Consider the following 21,199-nt stretch of genomic DNA (forward strand, 5'->3'; position numbering starts at 1 on the left):
GTTTTACACAAGGCATTCTCAGATTTATTAATAAGTACACACATTCTTTTTTTTTTTTTTTAAGCATCACACCACAGTAAGAAAGAAGGGTAAAAGCAGCAAGCAATGATGTGTTCCTACCTGATGTCTTGTTCAGAAACATAAAAGATTCTGTTACATTCTGGTTGTTAGTTAAATGTCCTCTTAAATAAAGGCACAACTCTCAAATAAGAGTTATAAATGTTTACGATAATATTTTTAGTTTCTTTGGTAGTATTTAAAGAAGTTTGTTACTCAATGGAGATGAGATCGCTAATAGAGATAAGCAGTGGGGAAATTGCCAAGAGAAATTAAAAGACAAAAAGGTAAAATGTGGTGATAATTAAAAAGGCAAAACATGCTCTGTCTTAACATGTATAAGAGTTTAATTAACTTCATAAACATTTCTTCTTAAGATCATGTCATAAGAACCAGGCAGAATTGTGCTTCACAGAGAAGAAACCTACAATATGGCAAACAAATTTCTTTGTTTCCTCCTTCCCTACGAGTGGCCATCAGACACTCCTCGGCACTGATAAATAATAAAGAAGTCGCTCCTCTGAGCAGCAGTATTTTACAAAGGACCCCAACCACCCCTCGGAAAGGACCAAAATATCTGAGACGCCTGACAACCGCAGAACTTTCCCTACTCAATAGAAGCGTCGTGCGTCACCCTAGAGATACCACACGGATCCAAAAGCGATGGCCAGTTCCTAGATTTTTTTAACAAATACGAGAGGCATCATAAGACCGGTGGCTTTGCTTCTCGCTCGTTTGAGAATAGAACCTTAGTGTAGGGAAGGGAGGTAAACTGCTGGCTAGACCGACATTTCTTTAAGCCCAGGAAGTGTCGGCTGACGGGGAAAGACATCTTCAGGAAGGAGCTAAAAGGAAATCCACAATTTGGACTCGAGAGTTTATTTTCCGCCTATCTCTGGAATTCTGCCCCGTTTGCGTCCCAGAGCGATGCAAACGAACACGTGCAGCCGGTGCCCGGCTCACACCGGCTGGGTGGCCGGCAGGCTGGGGCCGGAGAAGTGGAGGCCCCCGGCGCGGGGGTCTGCGCCTCGCCGGGACCGCCCAGGACGCACGTCAAGGCGCCTTAACCACCATGGACAGCTCACTGGCTTCCCTCGGCCTGAGCGGAGCCGCTCGCGAACTCCGCGGGAGCCACTGGAGAGGTTGATTTCTACACGCTGGAGAGATGCCATGTGTTTCACGGTCTACACTCCCCGCGATCGCCAACTGCGACCACTGATCAGCTATATATATACAGAGTGGGCTTCAAGAATCAATAACCTGTCCCTTTGCCCTCATATTAGGCCTTTTAAGGTGCCACCGGATTCTAAGAATCCGACGGAGAGACTTGGCAGAGAACTTTGTTCCACGTCCCTTCGTTTCCTCCCCGGGGCCCGCGCCGTCCCTCTCCCAGGCTTGGCTTTGCAGATCGTGTTAAATGAAATAAAGCAGACGGGCTCCCGGGTTCCGGGCGCGCGGAGCCGGACGGAAGCTCGGGAGGCGGGCCCGGGGACAGCGAGTCTCGGGGGCTCCAGAAGGAGGGGTCGAGCCTGCACACCCCTCTGGGGACCGGCCCTGGACGCGGACGGGTCTGGGGTGGAGTACAGCTGCCCCACCCTCTGTCCCCCACCCCCAGTGGGAACTTACTGCCACTGTCCGCCAGGGTCTGATGTCAAGTTTGAGTCATCGATTGCCCAGGAGGGAGGAGGGAGGGGGCCCTGCCAGGGGGCGTTTCGCTGGTGCCTCCGACCCTGTGCTCGGGACACACTGTTCCCGACGCTTTCTTTCCCCACCCTCCCCCCACCCCCCCGCAGCGGGAAGCAGGGCCCTCCTGGGAGCAGGGAGCGTCTCTATAACGCGTGAGAAGCCACGCAGTCAACCCAGAGGGATGGGAGCGCGAAGGCCTGGGTGCTACCGCCGCCAACAGAAGGATTCTGTGCGGCCATCGGAGTCCAGATGCTGAGGGAGAGACGCCTGAGAACCCAGCGAACTTAGGTCCCCCCCCCCCCGGGGGGCTCCCAGGCCTCTAAACTTTCCATCAGGTCTACCGTCCCGGGGTACCGTATGTATACGCAAGGGTGACCTAAATCTGCAGTGGCAGGTGAGGGCTGATAGAAATCGTCCTGTCGTGTCACGCTTCTTCCAAGACCCGGGACTCCAACCACAAGACGACATAGGCTTCCCCTTCCTGCACCCAGAGCACAACAATCAGGCCCGAAGACCCGGGAGAGGTATCGCGCAGGTTTCAAATCTGCTCTCCCGCGGCCTTATTTCTGACAGGAATCCCAGTAAGAGGAGAGAGTGTCCAAAGACGTAATCACAAGCTCAAGCGAAATAGGCACAGCACCCCCTCGAAGAGTGGGAGGCTAAATACCATTAATGCCCGTGCGGATGGGCTCCCGTTCGGTGCTGCCTTGGGGAGAGCCTGAGAGCTGGCTCAGTATGCAGGGGTGGGGGGTGGCATTAGGAATGTGAACTGCTTGCAAACTGCGGGGGACTCCAGACAACAGGGCTCAGATGGTAAGAAAAGATGACTTTGCTCACAAAGGAGCTGGGTCCGGGCCAGGAAGGCTGTGTGGCAGGCCCAGATCAGTTTCAGATGGAGAGGGTGTCACCTGAGCCAGGTAGGACTCGGAATTCTCCTTGTGGTGTCCAAGTCCAGAGCTGCCTGCCTCTGGGAGCCAGAGCTGGGCCCAGCCAGGGGCATTCAGCGACCATCAGTCCAGGAGAGCAGGACTCTGGCACTACACAACCATTTTCTCTCTCCCCATCTCTCTCTGTTTCTCTCTCCCACACAGTCTCCATCCCTAGCTGGAAGACTCTTTCTCATTCATGTTTTGATGGTCATGGGTTTGGGAGGTTGCACCAGTACTTGACCTTGGAGAACTTGTCAGGGAACCCCGTTTTTACAGACCTGCTCATCTCACATTGGCTTGCACCCTCTGGGTAAACTGCCTTACCCATGAGCTTTCTGGTCCTGTCTGGGGAAAGCTGAACACTGCCCAAAAAGTAGGGAAAGACCAGGAGGGTGTGAGACTCACTTTGCCAATAAAAGAAACCCATCAGCTTGTTGGTGTCTAGGCACTTCTCTCTGAGGCAGCCCTCTCCCCGCCAGCAGCCAGTCCTGTTCTTATACAGACAGCCTAGTTTGAGTCCTATCCTCATCTATAAAGAGATTTAGTAATAAAACACACCCTTTCCTGCCCCTTTTGGGGATTTACAGGCATTACTTTAAACTTCCCTCTAGGTTCTTGCTACCTAGAAGTCAGATCTCAAATCCTAATCCAGGCCATGGTTCAAAGTGATTTGAACCATGTTCCAGTGTAATCAAATGATAATTTTACTTGAGCTAATTATGCAAACTTCTTTATGCAAACAAAGAAAGAGAGAAAAGAAAGGATGCATTGTGTTGTTCAGTTTCATAGGATTTGAGAGATATAACTTGGAAATTGGCAGATGTTAAATTTGCATGTTTATTGGTAATAAGAAGGAAATTTCTGAGCCCAGGTGCACTTTTACAGAGTTTGCTAAGTCGCATCAGTCGTGTCCGACTCTGTGCGACCCCATAGACAGCAGCCCACCAGGCTCCCCGTCCCTGGGATTCTCCAGGCAAGAACACTGGAGTGGGTTGCCATTGCCTTTTCCAATGCCTGAAAGGGAAGTCACTCAGTCATGTCCTACTCTAAGCAACCCCATGGACTGCAGCCTACCAGGCTCCACCATCATGGGATTTTCCAGGCAAAAGTACTGGAGAGGGCTGCCATTGTCTTCTCCCTTAAAGAGTTTAAGTTACCTTTTTTTCATTTGAATGTTTATTTGTTTGCTTGTTTGAACCTGAGAGGAAAACTGGAAGAAAGATAAGGAAGCTAAACATAAATGCTAGAGGTTTTCCCCCCTAAATTGCAAGAGAAGATATCTGTAGAGATAGACATCAACTGGTTATGTAAACATGAATTTAAGAGTAAACGTGCACTTAGAAATTTAGAACATCTCTTTTTAAAATTGGGATATAATGTTGCCATTGGAGATGGGAAGATGGAAGTCTGGGGCTTGCTCATGGGCTAGGCATTCATGTAGGTGTAGGTCTCACAAGCTAAACTGTCTTCACATGGCAAGGCTTCAGATTAAAGTCTGGCCTTCAAATCCTCCTTTGCTAAGGTGCATTTATATGATAGCAAGGCCTAAGCAAACATTCAGGCTCTGTTGGCACTTCTTCTATTCCTAAGCCTTAAAAAAAAAAAAAAAAAAAAAAAGCCAGTAGTGTGGAGTCATCTCATTTGCAGTCATGTGTCCTCAGCATTATCATAAAGGTTATTCAATCATATTTGGAACTAGATTATGATGTCAGAAAAATATTCTTCTCAGAAAGGTATATATTGAGGGTATATTTGAAGAGAATCTCAACTGAGAGTAATACACAAGGCAGCTTTAGAAGACGGACCTGCTTTCTAATAGTTGCCTTCAGTGAGAACAGAAGTCTCCTTACAGGAAATTTTTAATTCATTTAAGACTTAATTTTACTTTTTTTGAAGAACAAAACAAAAAAATTATTTCTGGAAGAGACTGCTGCAAAGATCTCCCTCCTTTGGCCAGAGAAGCAGAGAAGACTGTAAATCAAGGAAAAGGTGAAGTAATAAATTATGAGGAAAGCTTTGGTATTCCAAGTATATAAAGACTATTTATTTTTCCTGTGTCTATATTTTCTTTTTTTGTAGAGGAGAGGAAATTCTAAAAATATTTGATAGATGTTTTGCCATTAACACCAGAAAAGTGTTGGGGGTGGGGGGAGAGGGTGGGAGGTCAATTTTGTTTAATTAGTAGAAAAAGCAACATAAATCAAAGCAGTCTATTGAGGCCAGTCTTTAATTTATAATGTTATGAGAATATAATGAATTTATTTACAGCATAAGTGATTTAATATTTTCAATCTGATTTTTGTTTTAACCTTTTATTGGGAGAGGGTTGACTTTTTAAAGCCTTGATGGTTTGAAACTTGGCTAAGCACCTCTGGGTTTTTTATTGTGGAAGCAAATATTATCATTTTAATGTTAAACAACTTGCAAGTATTAAATAGCTCATTTGTGATTTACTTTTTTACAGATTTCTCCCCCTTCAGATCTAACGATTACATTAAGGCTTCTGCATCCTTTTGGAAAGAATTTATTATAAATCAGAAAGTGTTAGATGTTCAAAGATTAACATTTCTGAGTGCTGATACTTCATCTTTTCATGCCTTGCAAACAGGTCTAACATTTAGAAATTCTTAAACGTTCGAGGGAAGTTGTGGAAATTCCCAGTTTTTTTTTTTTAAGCTGGAGGAAGCCAAGTGTTTTGGTTTTTTTTTTTTAAGTGTGAAGTTTAAAGCAATCAAATGAGGGAGATAGCAGCTTCTGAGAAGGGGTGACACCCACCCAACTTAAGTAGCAAATGTTTGATAAAGCTAGTTAGCTGGCAGCTGATGGGGAAACGGAGCAGAGATGAAAGAGGGTAAGTGAGAGGGCGCTATTTCACCCAACCTTGGTGAAATTTGTGGAGCATCAGCCAGAAAGCCAGGCTTGATAAAGGTCAGGCTCAAATCATCTCACATCTCTAAGACACACTAGCCTTCTACAGAGTATTGAAACCTACCAGTGAGATTGTCTGTCTCGAAGACAAACATCTCTTGAATGGTTCCCAACCACTCGGGTTCATTTCCGAAAGATAGAACTGAGTCCGTTGGGCGGGCGTTCACATCCGCTGCAAGCCCTCCCTAGACGATACTGCCCGGTAATTCAGAGCAGTCCTTCTTCCCCGCCCAACAGTTTAAGGAAGAACCCCCCTGCTTTCCCTTCGCTTCTCCGAGGCATAGCGGCTTAGAGCAACAGTCCCGCTGCTTCTGCGGGCTGACGCGACACGGATAGACATCCTAGAATATGTAACAGGGGACGCGGGAGGGGGGTGCGGGGAACAGTAGGTTATCGGCGGGGAAAGGGTGGGTTCGACTCCTGACGGTCGTGTGCACTCCGCAGAAGTGTCGGTCCCCCCTCGCAACTCAAAACGGGGTCTGCATCCTGTGAGCGGGCTTTCTTGGACGGGCTCCAGAAGTCCTCAGCTGTACTGAGACACTTAGAAATGCCATCTCGACCTGAAGTCTGGAACCATTTTTACCATTCTAAGCGAAGGATTCCCCCATCCTTAGCCAAGGCTCCCCACTCAGCTTGTTCCAGGAAAGGGCCGGGGAGGAGGGTTCCCACCGCGCTTCCCGAGCCCTCCAGGCGGGCTTAGGGCTCCTGTAAGGCACTGGCCCAAGGCCCGCGACCTCCCCGCCGAGGATGCCGGGCGCCCGGGCTCTCCGCCCCGGCTCCTCGGCCTCTTCCTTGCCGACCGCCCCCGGCGGCCTGGGCGCCCGCGCGTCCCGCGGGACTCGGCTGCAGCTGCGCGCCGGGGGTCGTGGCTGCCCCGGGGCGGTCCGCACGCCCTCAGGACTTGGGCTGGCTGATCCGCCGAGGAGTCCCGGGCCGGAGGGACCGGGCGGGAACGTGCGGATCCGCCCCCGGTCCCGGGACGGCGCGGCGGGGCCAGCGCTCCGGGGTGGGGCTCGGCCGAGCTCGGGGCAGCGCCGGGGGCGGCGGGGCTGGGGTGGGAGAGGGGCGCCCGGCCGCCGGCGGGACGTTCCCAGCTCTGGGCTCCCCTCGGCTCGCTCGGGCCCAGCTGGGCCCGCTCGGGTCGCCGCCCCCGCCCCCCGCGCGCCCGCGCCCTCTCTCGGCCCGCGCGCGTTCCTAGGGCGCCACCTCTTTGCGACTCGCTCACTTCTCCGGCAGGTTTCCCTGAGAGCGTGTGAACATTGCCCAGCTCGGCTTTCAACTCGCTTCCAACCTGCACCGCCCGGCCAGCATGCCTCCCCGGCCGTGAAGCGGGGCCGCCGCCGCCCCTCCGCGCCGCTGGTAACCCGCCCTCGCCGCCACCTGGCCCTCCTGATCGACGACACACGCACTTAAAACTTGTTCTCAGGGTGTGTGGAGTCAACTTTCCGGAAGCAACCAGCCCACCAGAGGAGGTAGACAGACAGCTAGGTATATATATGCGGGTCTCGCTACAAGTGGCTCTGGAACAAGCCGGCCTAGTTCGCAAAGAAGCTGACTTCGGAGCGGGAAACTTCCTTCTGTTTTTTAGGAAGGAGTTAGCCCTGCTCCCCGAACCCCGGGTACTGCCGGCCAGATTAATTAGACATTGCTATGGGAGACGTGTAAACACGTTGCTCATCATTGATACGTATATAAAACCATTTCATTTCGGTTATTATTTCTGAGGAGGCGCATCTGATTTTTTCTTTTCTTCCCCTTTTTTCGGTCCCTTTTTTTGCCTGTGTGGTTTGGAAAAAAAACACAGTTGGAGTAGCTGATTCCTAAATAAGTAAGTGCCGGAGACTCCAGTGAAAGTTTTTTGTTGTTGTTGTTGTTGTTGTTTTGTTTTTTTTGGTTTTGCAACTTGGGAGATGCCCTTGAAGTTGAAGAAGCTCTCTGAGAGCAGGCTGAAGGGAGGCAGCGGGGTTGTGCTGGGAGATGGAGGTGCCAGACTGACACTTTGGGCCCCTTTCCTCTCCGTTGCAGGTCCCCAGAGCGAGAGGATACGATGCTGTGGAAGCTAGTTCAGCAATGGAGCGTCGCGGTGTTCCTGCTGAGCTACTCGGTGCCCTCCTGCGGGCGCTCCGTGGAGGAGCTCGGCCGCCGACTGTAAGTGCCCGATCCTCCCCAGGGCGCCGGGTGAGGGCTGGGGAGGCCAAGGGGAGAGGTCACCAGGCTGGGGCGCTGCCGAGGGCCCTCCGCGGTCATGGATGCTCTTCTCCCGGGTTATTATAGAGCGGCGAGATCCGCTACCTGCCCGGAGCTGAGCCCGGGTCCTCAAAGCCGGCGGGAGAACTGGGTAAACCTCAGCGGGAGACAGGCAAGAGACAACTTTCATGGGTTTCCATGAGAGGGAGCGATTTACTGATTCTACTCTAGCAAAATCTCTTCTACTGAGAGAAAAGGGTTATTTTCAGAACCTGGGAAGATTCTGAAACCCTGAGGATTGTGAAAAGCTTAAGATAACTCGCAGGAAGCTGAGGTATCCAGGCGGCATACCTCTGTGTGTGTGCACTTGTATACGTACCTACTGAATGTGGGTGGCAGGTTTTGTGTGAAAAGCAAAAACTTTACATCTAATTTTATTATGAATGACATAATTTTAAGCATATAAAATGGACCACATTACATAATGTAGGCATATTATATAATGAAGTAGTAACAACTTTGCAATGGCACAACTCCAACATCGGTATTGATACAGTATAAGAACGCTAGAGTGCTCGATTCCAAAATGAGTATTAGGTGTGGAAACTCCCCCCCCCCTTGTAATTATTGCTAACAGCTCTTTAATCTGCAGTCAGATATTTGCACTGTAGACAGAAAATCTGTTATCTTGGCATTTTCATTTGGTTATTCTTTAAGGATAATTTTGACTTTAATCATACATCAAAGCACACCAGAGAAATAGCACCATGTTGTGTAACTGAAAAGTTGGAAAAGTGGGAAAGTAACACTAGCTTCATAATCCGTTGGACCCAGCAGTTTATGAATGTATGTAATACCATCTTTGGGTGATCTTTAAGCTGCACTCTCAGTGTCCAGGATGGGAAAACCAGAAAGTGTGAGAACTGAGACGAATTTGCCTCTGGTGAAGGAATTAAGGGGAACTTTTACAATAACAATAAAAATAGCAATATCTAATATTTACAATCAGGTTCCTGGTGCTTCCTTATAAATTCCCGAGGGTGTACCAAAAGGCAACTTTTTAATATGTGCCTTTGGTCTATTATTATTAAAGCAGAAAATCCTTAAATGAAATTATCTTAGACATGTCTGAACCTTGGCACCGAAATGAAAATCTATTATGAATCTCCTAAGGCAAATTGTGTAGAACATTGTACTGAAGATAAAGCTGCATTGTATTCTTCAAATCAAGATTTTGCTGATGTATTTCTGGAAATTGTCTTCAGATTATTTGCTCATTTTGAGACTCATATTTAATTCAGTTATGTAAAATCCATATATAAATATAAATGAAGCCTAAAATTTTAAAAGCACACTTAAATACTGTATTTATTTGGCCAAGAAATACTGTCTTGGAACAGAGCCAATTTTTTTTTTTCTTTACAGTTGCTTAAGAAATACCTGTTTTCTCTTTTGAGAAACAGTAAATCGACCATGATTAAATCTACAGTTATGGCATTAAAATGGTGCTAAGTTAGTTCTAGAGGCTATTTTTAACTCTTTCATTGTTGCACCTTGCAAAATACACATCAGAAACCACTTAGCAGCCAGAGTCTCTGTTATAGTTTTGTTTGTGGGTGAAATATAATATTGCAGTTAAACACTCACACTCAGCAGATGGTTATAAAACTACCACAAAACATTCTTATAGTTAATGGCTAATAGATCATCACATTACAGCCATGGTTTTTCATGGAGGCTGAAATCATCAGCAGATAAACATGTTTCATCAAATTATTACGGCCAAATGGAGTTTTTTTTAAAAAAACAAGTCATTTATTTTTGCATTATTGCCAAGTAACAGTACATTTTTGTGTGCTAGAAAAACATTAGTCTGCTATTACAATAAATCGGCGTAGTATCTTAAAAGAAATTTTAACATATAATCAAATCGTATTATCCCCCAATTACTTTTCACACCAAGTATTAGGAAAACTGCTTTAGACGTTTGCTTAAAAAAGGCTAACTTTTAAAGGAGAGGAAACTACTACAACAGTAACAGTTCCCAGGCCATGGCAATATAAGTTGTGAATCTTCTGGACCTGTGAGTATAAAAGGACTTTACTCAGTGAGGCTGTGTTAGTCCCTCAGTCGTGTCTGACTCTGCGATCCCATGGACTATAGTCCAGCAGGCTCCTCTGTCCATGGGATTTCCTACGCATAAATACTGGAGTAGGTTGCCAGGTTGAAGATCTCCAGGGGATCTTTCCGATCCAGTGATCAAACCTGGTTCTCCTGCATTGCAGACGGATGGATTCTTTACTGTCTGAGCCACTAGTTGGATACCTATGGACGTTCTCGTCCAGATGAACAGGGCTTTCGGCAGGTGACAGTCTCTGTGTTTTAGTTAGAGAGAGAACCCCAGCAGATTCAGAAACCTAAAACATCACTGGCTGATGTGCTTAGGAGCCAGACTGGGTCTCTTCCACTTAATGAAAAGCATAATTTCTGACTGAGTCATTTGGGTTGGAAGGGACTTCTGATGAGTCATCTTAACTCTAACACCCTGACCCTGACTCTTCCATGGACCACAGAACTTTTCTTCTCAAACCCAGACTCCTTCCTCTTAGGAGCCTAGCATCAGCATGAGCATGCTGCCTCTTCCTGTGCTGAAAAAAGGAATTCCCATCACTCCGCTATTCCCTGTGTTCCTTGAGAGCTCCTTAGAAATTTAATCTTCTTCCCCAAAAAGTCCCTAGAGAGTGATTTTTAAAGACAGAAAAGCTATATTTTGACTGAATTTAGAGGTTACACATTTCCTTCACATTTTTTCCTTTTTTAAAATAATAATCAAAGGAAACCGTGAACATAGGACACTTGTTTTTCCATGTTGGGGATGTAATAAATGCCATGTGGACCATTGTGCTATATAATGTGTATAGATAGATAAAGTAACAGACTATTATTGAGGCCATATTTACAACTTAAGTACTTCAGAATTATCTAAAGTGAAAGCCTCCCTCTTGGAAGGAATTGCCCACCGCCTGTGTACATTTAGTTTGTACATGCTACTCATTTACTGTTGGCTCAGTTAATGTCTTATTTGGAAAATAAATAGAACACTCCATGGACCTGATTCCTTGTTGACAGTATAGATACTATGCTATTCCTGATCCTCTAATGCAGTTGCTCAGCCAGAAAGCTATTCTTCACAATATTTTGAATGCAGAAGTCTTTGAACCAGTAAGTCAATTATGCTACAGCATTTCAGATTTGGCATTTAAGAAAATCTGTGTTTTCTACTATATTAATAATTACCCCCCCCAAAGGCAGAATGAAGCTTTGTACCTCAGCAAGAGATGTACTATTTTAAACTAGACAAAGTTGTACCATATTGTAGGCTTTTTGTAAAACAGGAGAGAATGCTCACTCCATTTCCCATGAGAACCATCCTGGGAAAGTGCAGTGCCCGAGCTAGGAAGGCACTGTGACTCACACTTGACAGGCTAGCCAGGATGACAGGCATATATGCCAGTCAGAGGAGGCATGAGCAACGGAGACTTGATTAGAACAGACCAACTATTAAAAGTCTGGCTTCAGGGTAAGCTAGAATGGGCTGTGTTATACATTTGGAGAGCAATGCAGATGAGTGGCTATCTGCCAGGAATTGAGAAAGTAATAAAAGCTCCAAATAGTAAAAATGATCATGTGTAAGAACTTCTTTTTAACTTGACATTGTGCTAAGAGATACTTATAAAAGTACAATACTTATGAAACATGTAAGTGTATCAGTCCTGTTCTTTAAAACCGTTATTAGACTATATAAATCTATTGTAGCAAAGCCTCCATGTAGGTCACTAAAAGTTTCCAGGATACTAACTATTGCCACAAAGTAAGTGAATTTTAATCTGGTCACATGTGGCACCTTCCAAAAGGAAGAGAGACTCCTTCATGCCTCATTTAAACCAGGCTCCTGTTAAATTCCTTTCCATTAAGTCATGTCTTTTTTGCACAAGCTACACGGCTTAAAGTCAGTGCACACAACTAAAATGCTGAAAGAGAGCTGGTATTCTGGCCATAAGGTCTGAGAAATAATGACAGTTTCCGTGGTTTCCTCTTCTTGGACTCACAATATAACTAGACAATCTGTTGTTCCCTCAGTGATAATCCAGACCCTAGGAATCCTGGTTCTTTATTTTGGTGATGAAAATGTACTTGGGACAACAAGCTCAGTCTTCTAGGAAGTGGATAAATTGCTGTCCATTTGCCCATTGCCATGGTTCCCAACACAGACTCTTTATTCTATGCCCTTCCCTTCTAGTTTCCTCAACATACACTTCAGTAAGAGAAAGGGTTGGGGAAGTTGGAAAACAGTCTTGGTTTTAGAATCAGAAGACATCATCTTTGGAGTGCCCTGGTTCTGCCTGTTATCATGTGAAGTGAAGTTGCTCAGTCCTGTCTAACTCTTTGCAACCCCATGGACACCAGGCTTCTCTGTCCATGGGATTTTCTAGGCAAGAGCATGGGAGTGGGTTGCCATTTCCCTTCTCCAGGGAATCTTCCCGACCCAGGGATCGAACCCAGGTCTCCCGAATTATAGACAAACACTTTACCGTCTGAGCCACCAGGGAAGAAGCAAGTGTGAAGTCTTTAATCTCTGAACCTCACTTTCCCCATCTGTAAAATGAAGAGTTTTGTTTATTCTCATATTTCTCTGAAGAGTTAAAAAAGTTGTAACAATGAAAGTAATACGAGACCAGATAAATCTATCATTGTGTTGGGGAGGGAAAATACACAGGATCCAGCCCTGTGAAATGCCTTCAGAAACATTTGAAAATGAGCCACTTTGGAGGGTTATTTCAATGGTAGAAATTCAAGTTATGTGAAGTGTGGTTATAGCAGATATAATATGACTGCTTCATGTATGTAATCCTTAAATTTGGTTAATACATACAGAATAATAAAAGAATACATGAATGGACATTTAAGCAAGAGTCAGGGTGTCATCTAAAAAGACAGATAGAAAACTATTTTTTTCACTCTATTTTCATGACAGTGTTGTTTAATAGAAAAACCACTTCATATTTTTGCCCAGAGATATTTCTAAGACAAAGAACAAATAGAAAAGGGAATTTCTTAATTAAGCCCTAAGGATAATACGTTTGAAATTCTAAATTAAAAAGAAAAATGATGCACAGAGGAAATAAAATGATCTCACTTAAACACACAAAGACAGCCATTTAAAAGAGACCACCCACTACTTTACGGAAAAATATGCGTGCTCTGACAGTTGGCCTTCATATATAGGTTCTTGGTAGCCTATAGTCTAATATCAATCATGTCCAAATTCAGTGTGGTAGTCAGGTGGTCTCCTAGACAGACTTCACAGCTCACTTCATCCTTCAGACTTTGTTTGCTTTTACTAGTAGAGCTTGCTGTTCTTTGAGATTCAATATTATTATTATTTTCTTTTAAGTGGGGATCAGTGTGTGTGCATGTACGCCCGCTCGTGCACATGTATGCACACTCGCTCATGCACATGTATGCCTGGAGTGAGTACTTAGGGGAAATCAGCCACCTTTTTGTTTCCCAGATTAGGACGCTTTATTTCCCCCAAAACCATGAAAAGAAGCTCAGTGGTTTCTGTCCATACTTTTGAAACAATGACTCAATATTTTAAATCGAGAAGAGAGCATAGACATTGTAGAATCTGATCTTTTTAAAAAGATGGGGCCCCAAGGGCCCAAGAATGTTCATGTTCTCAACAAGGTCACAGACCTGGGGAGCAGCACAGCTCGGACTTAGGCTGGAGCCTCCTAAAGGCTGGCTCTTCCCTTCCCATCTCTGCCTTCCCTGCTCAGCCAGCTTGCAGCCCTCTAGCTTAGCCTGTGGGACCAATTAGACCACTCAAAGGCTTTCCCCACGTCTTTGTGGTCCCGGTCAGATATTAAACTGTCACCGTCTTCTTCCTCTCCTGCTCTTCCCTCTTTACAGCAAAAGGGCTGTGTCTGAGCACCAGCTCCTCCATGACAAGGGGAAGTCCATCCAAGACTTACGGCGTCGGTTCTTCCTCCACCATCTGATCGCGGAAATCCACACAGCCGAAATCAGAGCTACCTCGGAGGTGTCCCCCAACTCCAAGCCTGCTCCCAACACCAAGAACCACCCCGTCCGATTTGGGTCTGATGATGAGGGCAAATACCTGACTCAGGAAACTAACAAGGTGGAGACATACAAAGAGCAGCCACTGAAGACGCCCGGCAAGAAAAAGAAAAGCAAGCCTGGAAAACGCAAGGAGCAGGAGAAGAAGAAACGGCGAACTCGGTCGGCCTGGCTGACCTCGGGCGTGCCTGGGACTGGGCTGGAAGAGGACTACCTATCTGACATCTCCGCAACAACGCTGGAGCTCAACTCACGGTAACCGGCTTCCCGGCCCCTAGCCCCTCCTTGTGCCCCAAGTACAGTGTGGAGACTCCATTCTGCCCTGGCTTGCACAGACCTAGAATCTCCGATCTGTGCCTCGGTCCATCGCGCCACGCTGTAAAAAGCTTACAAAACCAAGATGGCTCAGAATATTGCCTGCCTTAAGGCAAAATGTCCTAGCCCCTCAACATACAAGGTGTTTAATCACTCGCTTCTTTCTCCACCAGCAAACCCCAATACCAATCCTTTAATACTCTATTAACAACTTTTATCTTTTTCCTCAAGCTTTAGAAGCTTGTGCACTTTAACCATTTGTTAGAGAACTGTATTCATTTCCCCCACTCTTATACCAAGTCGAACTTTATGATTATTTTTCTTTTTTCTTCCTTTTTTTTTCCCCCTTCAAGGGGTGAAAAAAAAGAAGGCTTTGATATGATCTACAAACACTACAGAAAATATCCTACCATGAAAAATTAAACTTATTTAATTAAAAATTAAATTTATTTTCATGTGATTAAATTTAAAATTTTACACACAGACTCTGAATTTACTTAATTGAATTTAACTCTGTTTTCTACCAGAAACAAAAATCATGATTTCTGAAAATTTCTAAGTAAAGATTGGGAAGGACATAAGTTTTTCTCAGGTATCTATTTGTCCACTGACAAGTTGAGGTACTTTCTATAGGGTTTTGCAGTAGGAATAATAAAACCACATCTATGTGGCTTGTTTATCCTTAGCTTGCAGCTGTTCACATTCACAGACTTTGGAGCCAGAAACCCTTAAGTTCAAGTCTTGGGTCTGAATTTATTGACGTTCACAACCTTAGTCTTTCTAAGACAGATTTCTTCTTCTGTAAAATGAAGATGGTGCTTGTGCCAACCTCACTGGGTCAGGTGAAGATTAAATGAGATTACATGGGTTAAATGCCTGTCATAGAGTAAATACTCAGTAAATTGCAGCTCATTATTGTTTAGGTGCTTTGAGGTTTCATTCTGGCTCTATCATCCATTCATCCATCTCTCTATCTGTGTGTTTCTGTGAGGCAAAAAGGGGGTAAGTATTCATCTCATTTTAGAATACGATTTGAAAACCAAAGCCTTCCACAGGTAAAGCAGCTGAGCAGACCTGGCAACGGGGAGTGGTGGTCCTCAGAACTGGCTTTATTCCTTTCTTGACACTTAGGCCAGCACTGTGCTGGTGCTGCTCTTTACCTCTGCATTTCCACTGATGGGATCTTTTCATTTTTTAATTTCTAGTACAGCCCTTCTGTGGGGTTTAAAAGGAAGGGGGAAACAACACAGGATGCATTCTATGCAGCTAATGATCTTGCTATTTAAGGAGTCCCCTGTCACTTCTCCAGTCCTTTCCTCTGACTGGTAAAGACTGGATAACAGAGTGATGTTTCAAAGGGGATATTTGAGTTAAATTGACAAAACCCATCATTCAAAAGCATATGAAATGACAATGACATTGGCTAAGTAGTGTAGCTTATATAGTAATCAACAGATAGTGGCACTAGAAGAGTCTTTAGCCCAATGAGTGATCTATTCTGCAAATATCTAATGGATGTATAAAGGATAACAAACAATAAATCTTGGTTTAATGCATTGGTTTAATCACATTCAGTGTATTTTTAGATATGATCCTAATTGTACATATTTATAACTAATTCAAGGGCTTTATTGCCAAAATCTACTTTTATCTATTTTGTATATATACATAAACAGAAGTAGAAATACGTTTCAGTGAATTCTATTCATTTAAATTTGCAATGCGCTTAAGTATCTGGAGAATTGAAAGTGGCTCTTGTCAGTTCATATCCCCAAACTGTCTCTAAGTTAAAGTAGATTTACCAAAAACTAGGCAGTGCCCAATCAAATCCACACCTATGACTGAAAGAAATAGAATGCTTCTGCCTCTCCTTTCTGTTCCCTGGTTCTGAGAGATGTTCATGGAAAGCACTTTATGTTTGGCAGCCAAATGTTGACATTCTCTCAATACAATCCAACAGAGGTGTAGGCAAGAGTGGGGAAATTCAGCAATGTACTGATGAGAACATATGGGACCATGCAAATTTTGTCATCCGAATAGAATCTTTTCAGAATAACCATTTTAAAGTTTTATAAGCAACTCACCTTTTATTAGCATCCTCTCTTCAATCTCCTTGCATTAATGCGATGAGCTTAGACAGCTAATGATATGGCAAGCATTAACTTTATTACAATATGTAATAGTGGTGGTATTTCTTAAGAGAAACTATTGAGCCTACACTGTATGGATCCTTTTACGTGAACCATTCAGTGGGAAATATGCAGCTTTAAATTTTGGAAATTATATTTTAGAATTTTTGATGTTGCACATGAGATGTCCAGATACAGTGGGGCTCATATAATTTACCTTGGTAAACACTGATGTAAAAAAAAAAAAAAAAGTGAAAGCTTTTCAGCACTCAGAAGAGCTCTAAAGTGTTGTCATACTCATATGTGTAATGTGCTTATACATATACTTTTAGGTCATGGTATATATTTTACCTGACTGTCCCACTACATGCCTTTGTCAAAGGGAAATCAGAAGGAAGGATAACAAACAAACTGGCTGGGCAGGGTGAAATATAATTAAAAGAGCTTTTCCTTGGTCCTTTAATGTATTTCCTTTTTCTTTCCTTCTGAGGAATAAATTGTTCAAGAGGCTATTCATTCCCTCCTTGCTTGTGTTACTCTTAAATACAATTCACTAGATACCGTTTAGTAACAAAACATTTTGCAATCAGTACAATACCCAAATGATTGAGTTTGACAGTTGCCTTTTGGACTTTATTCATAACATCCATCCATATCTTCCCACCATTTAAAAAGTTTAATAGTAAACTATTTTTGTCCTCTGTTACTAGGAGCTGTTTTCTCATCCAAACAAAATTCTTGAAGAGTTCGATTCCTTAAGAAGTTAAAACACTCTAAATGCTAAACTTGCTTTTCATTCTTCAAGCTGCACATAAAATTCCTAAATTGTCAAGAGTTTGCTTTTGGGTAGGTCACACAATCGTGCAGGTCTGACATGTAAAATTCTGGCTGTTAATGCAGTGATGCAGCCAACTGCTTCCATTCCGTAGCTGTTGCTCCTAGTTGTTTCATAGTTGGTTTCTTTGACACTAGTAGGTATTCCCCAAAATAGACCACACACAGAGAAGAAAAAAGCAGAGAGAGAAGCAGAGAAAAAGTCGCTAGTCTTAAAATGGGCTTCTTTGGTGCCTTAGACGATAAAGAATCTGCCAGTAATGTAGAGACCCGGGTTCAATCCCTGGGTCAGGAAGATCCCCTGGAGAAGGAGATGGCTTCTCCACTCCAGTGTTCTTGCCTGGAGAATTCCATGGACAGAGGAGCCTGGCAAGCTACAGTCCATGGGGTCACAAAGAAGCGGACACAACTGAACAACTAAACACACACATCTGAAAATACTGTCATTATAGTGCTTAGAAGGGTTAGAAACCATGTCAGTCCCAAGTGGAAACTTATTCTGGGTAATAAAACAAACACAGTGATGTGAAATATTGCTATTTTGTACTTTTGAATTAATAGATTCTTATTCTCTAATTTAAAATAACTTTCCCAATTTCTAACGTAAGATCCAGTCAAAAAACTAGCAGCAATTCTATCATAGTTTTGGCTTCAAAAACAAAAATCCAAAATCATTTTATTCATTAGTATTTAAGAACAGCTAAAGAAGGACAGATATCCTCATCTTCATCCTCAAATCATCAGCCAAACATACTTTAATTACTCATCCTTCTAACATTTACCCCAAATCACACACTCAGCCTTCACAACAGCCCATTAATCTGAGTGAGAGATTGGCCAAATGAGAACCTGAAAAGGATAAGCAACCTTTGCATCACCTCTGTTGGGCATCCCTGGGCAATAAACTTCTAAGCAAGGTGTATTTAATGATGGATAACACAACCTGGCCTTATTCTGAATTCTCAGATGTGTCCCTCCTCTTCCCAACCTTGCCAGTTAGCAGCTTTGGAAAATTCTCAAAGGGTTTCCTTTTCCTGACAGAGTATAATTAGAAATGCAGACCCATTTTCCTTTCTGTATTACATTGATCATTAGATCAGATTAAAGACCCTGCCTGTAGCAGAGGGTTCTGGAGAGTTGGGTAGACCCCACAGGCACCTTTTGGAAAAGATATTTACAAGAAGTCCCCTGAATCAGTTTTCATTGTGTTTCTATGTTCCTTAATTTACATCTTTATTTTATGTCTCTTCATTTGCAAAGAAAATTAACCTGTTTTCTCCTCTTTTTTTTTTTTTTTTTTTGCTTCTTTCTCTTTGCAGGAGGCATTGAATTTTTCAGCAGAGACCTTCAGAAGACGTATTGCAGGATTCTGTAATAATGAACATGTGGAAAGTATTAGAAATATTTATTGTCTGTAAATATTGTAAATGCATTGGAATAAAACTGTCTCCCCCATTGCTCTATGAAACTGCACATTGGTTATTGTGAATATTTTTTTTTTTGCCAAGGCTAATCCAATTATTATTATCACATTTACCATAATTTATTTTGTCAACTGATGTATTTATTTTGTAAATGTATCTTGGTGCTGCTGAATTTCTATATTTTTTGTAACATAATGCACTTTAGATATACATATCAAGTATGTTGATAAATGACACAATAAAGTGTCTTTATTTTGTGGTTGATCTTAATGAATGCCTAAATATAATTATCCAAACTGATTTTCCTCTGTGCATGTAAAAATAGCAGTATTTTAAATTTGTAAAGAATGTCTAATAAAATATAATCTAAATTACATCATGACTCAGAAGGTGAATTTTATGTATATATATCCTTTAAGATTTCTAGTAGAAGGAACATGATGTAATTTTTAACTGTATTTGAATATGGTCTTAAGTTTAATATGTTTATATTGGTACAAATTCCAACATTTTCACATTAGCTTTTAGTTTAAAACCACTTAAAATGTGGTTTTAATTATTTTATCCAGTATTTAAGTTCAATTCAGTGGACTGGCTGAGTTATCTAGACTTCATTTTATACAGTACATCCAATTCAAAGTGAAGAGTGGAGAGGGCAGAGAAAAGTCAGGAGAAAAAAATTAAAGAAACTTAGTCCAGAGAGTTAGCCAGAGCTGAAAAACAGGGAGAGAGGAAGTCAGGAACTTTAAGGCCAGGGGTAATTTTACCCAATGTAAGGTTTAATTTGAGAGAGCTTGTCCTTATTGGTCAATAGTAAGAGCTGCTTGAGAATTCTACCTGGGTTAACCTTTCTACCAGTGAATGAAGAGAGACTCAGGTTTGGGAGATAGATATGTGGCAATTCAAAGAGCCTTCACTGGTGAAGATGTCTTTCCTGGGACATCCCACTTCCAGGGACCATGGTTGCAAACAGCACATATGTAATACCGCATGCAATCCCCTTTCCATTTTGCATATCATCTTGGTTGTTCCTAATTCTATTTTCAAATGAAAACACAAATACATTCTTTCCATAGAATCTTTTTCTTTGCATCTGAGAACTCATCAGTGAAGAAACAACACAGCAAAACAAAAGGCCTATAGGAAGTCATTTGTTTAGGCTCAGTATCATGTTAAGAATCTGTTAGATGTTTGGGGGATACCCAGAAAGTTCTAAATGCCCCAGAGACACTCTCTCCAGTGGGTAGAGAATACATACATGTACATGAAACAACTAAAATGCTGTATTCAAGAAACTGAGATAATCCAAAATTCTAAGAACTTTTAAAAACAGGGGAAAACCACATGGGGAGAGATTAGTCTGAGCTGGATATGAGTAGGATAATGTTTCTGGGAGGAATATTCTAACACTGAACTTATTCATAATTTCACTTGAGGCTCACAGCCTTCCAGACAGGACCCATCTTACTATTTTGGGTAAGAATGTTGAACCAAGGACTTCCCTGGTGGTCCAGTGGTTAAGACTTTGCCTTCCAATGCAAGCGGTGCATGTTCGATACCTGACTGGTGAGCTAAAGTCCCACATCCCTCGTGGCCAAAATACCAAAACATAAAACAGAAGCAGTATTGTAACAAATTCAACAAAGACTTTAAAAATGGTCCGCATCCAAAGTAAATCTTTAAAAATTTTTGAAAATTAAAAAAAAAAAATGTTGGACACATGTTAGTAAGCAAACAAAAGAATTTGTGCTTGTCTTCAATTATGAATTTGTTGGATATTAATAGGGAATATGCAGATGTTAAGACCAATATGCTAAACTTGTATAAAGCAACTAGCTTGGAAAGTCTTAAAACCAGATATAATCAAACTTTTTCAAAATTCTGCCTGAAACTCTAAATTTTAAGACTACACCAAATCCTTATGTTATTCACATGAAAAGTGTTTTTTAAACACTAATTTGGTAAATACCTGGACATTACGGCAGGAAAACATCAGATTCAAGTCATCTTTAAGCTTTTCTTCACAAATAGTCTATTCCTGAAAAATACAGGCAAAATCGATAGTTATCAGTTCTGACCAAAATATTATTAATGCATTTATTACCTTCAGTCATATCTTCGGTTTTCAGGCAGTGATAAGGAGTAAAATCACAGCATAAAGGATGGAATGGGATGATGAAAGAAGCAAAAAAATTCCTTTGGTGGAAAAAAAGTCATTTTTTGATATTGTTATTTCCTACAAAAGAAAAACTGAAATATATAATTTAGGCTAATAAGTGTTTGAATGTAAATAAAGTCTTAGCAAATTACAGTCTAAGTGAACATGGTTCACACTTGACCTAAGTAATGTTTTAAATAAAGGCAAGTTGGACTAAGTATTCAGAAATTAAAAAACGAAACCTAATTTACTAACTTGCTACTGCCTTCCTCAAATTTTATTCAGACAGAAATTTGATATTTAATTAGACTCCTAGTACACATTTATGGACATTGGGGAGTCCAATTACAAAAGACAAGAGTGGAACTTATGTGTGAAGACCTTATTCCTTTCCTCTCTGTTTTCTTAGTC

General features: G+C 42.6%; 1 protein-coding gene across 6 annotated transcripts; it reads left to right on the forward strand.

The window, feature by feature from the left end:
* The first annotated feature begins 330 nt into the window (after positions 1 to 330).
* On the forward strand, positions 331 to 19,006 carry PTHLH (parathyroid hormone like hormone). Of its 6 annotated transcripts, none has more exons than XM_042247348.2 (5): positions 6,824 to 7,088; positions 7,405 to 7,428; positions 7,626 to 7,748; positions 13,761 to 14,183; positions 18,526 to 19,006. In XM_042247348.2, exons 3-5 carry the CDS (start codon positions 7,648 to 7,650, stop codon positions 18,533 to 18,535), a joined length of 534 nt encoding a protein of 177 aa, XP_042103282.1. In that variant the 5' UTR covers positions 6,824 to 7,088; positions 7,405 to 7,428; positions 7,626 to 7,647; the 3' UTR covers positions 18,536 to 19,006. The 6 variants fall into 6 exon arrangements, 4 of the variants coding, with proteins under 4 accessions (XP_042103282.1, XP_012030498.1, XP_042103283.1 ...); XM_042247349.2 differs by having other exon boundaries at positions 6,907 to 7,072; XM_012175108.4 differs by lacking the exon at positions 7,405 to 7,428.
* Positions 19,007 to 21,199: the final 2,193 nt, after the last annotated feature.

The sequence above is a fragment of the Ovis aries genome, chromosome 3, assembly GCF_016772045.2.
Source record: "Ovis aries strain OAR_USU_Benz2616 breed Rambouillet chromosome 3, ARS-UI_Ramb_v3.0, whole genome shotgun sequence".
Taxonomy (NCBI): Eukaryota; Metazoa; Chordata; class Mammalia; order Artiodactyla; family Bovidae; genus Ovis; species Ovis aries.

Excerpts from the sequence above, each read along its gene's own strand:
- PTHLH (XM_042247348.2), top strand. The coding sequence starts at position 7,648 with ATGCTGTGGAAGCTAGTTCAGCAATGGAGCGTCGCGGTGTTCCTGCTG. Across the intron at positions 7,749-13,760 it reads GAGGAGCTCGGCCGCCGACT|CAAAAGGGCTGTGTCTGAGC; the intron begins GTAAGTGCCCGA and ends CCCTCTTTACAG.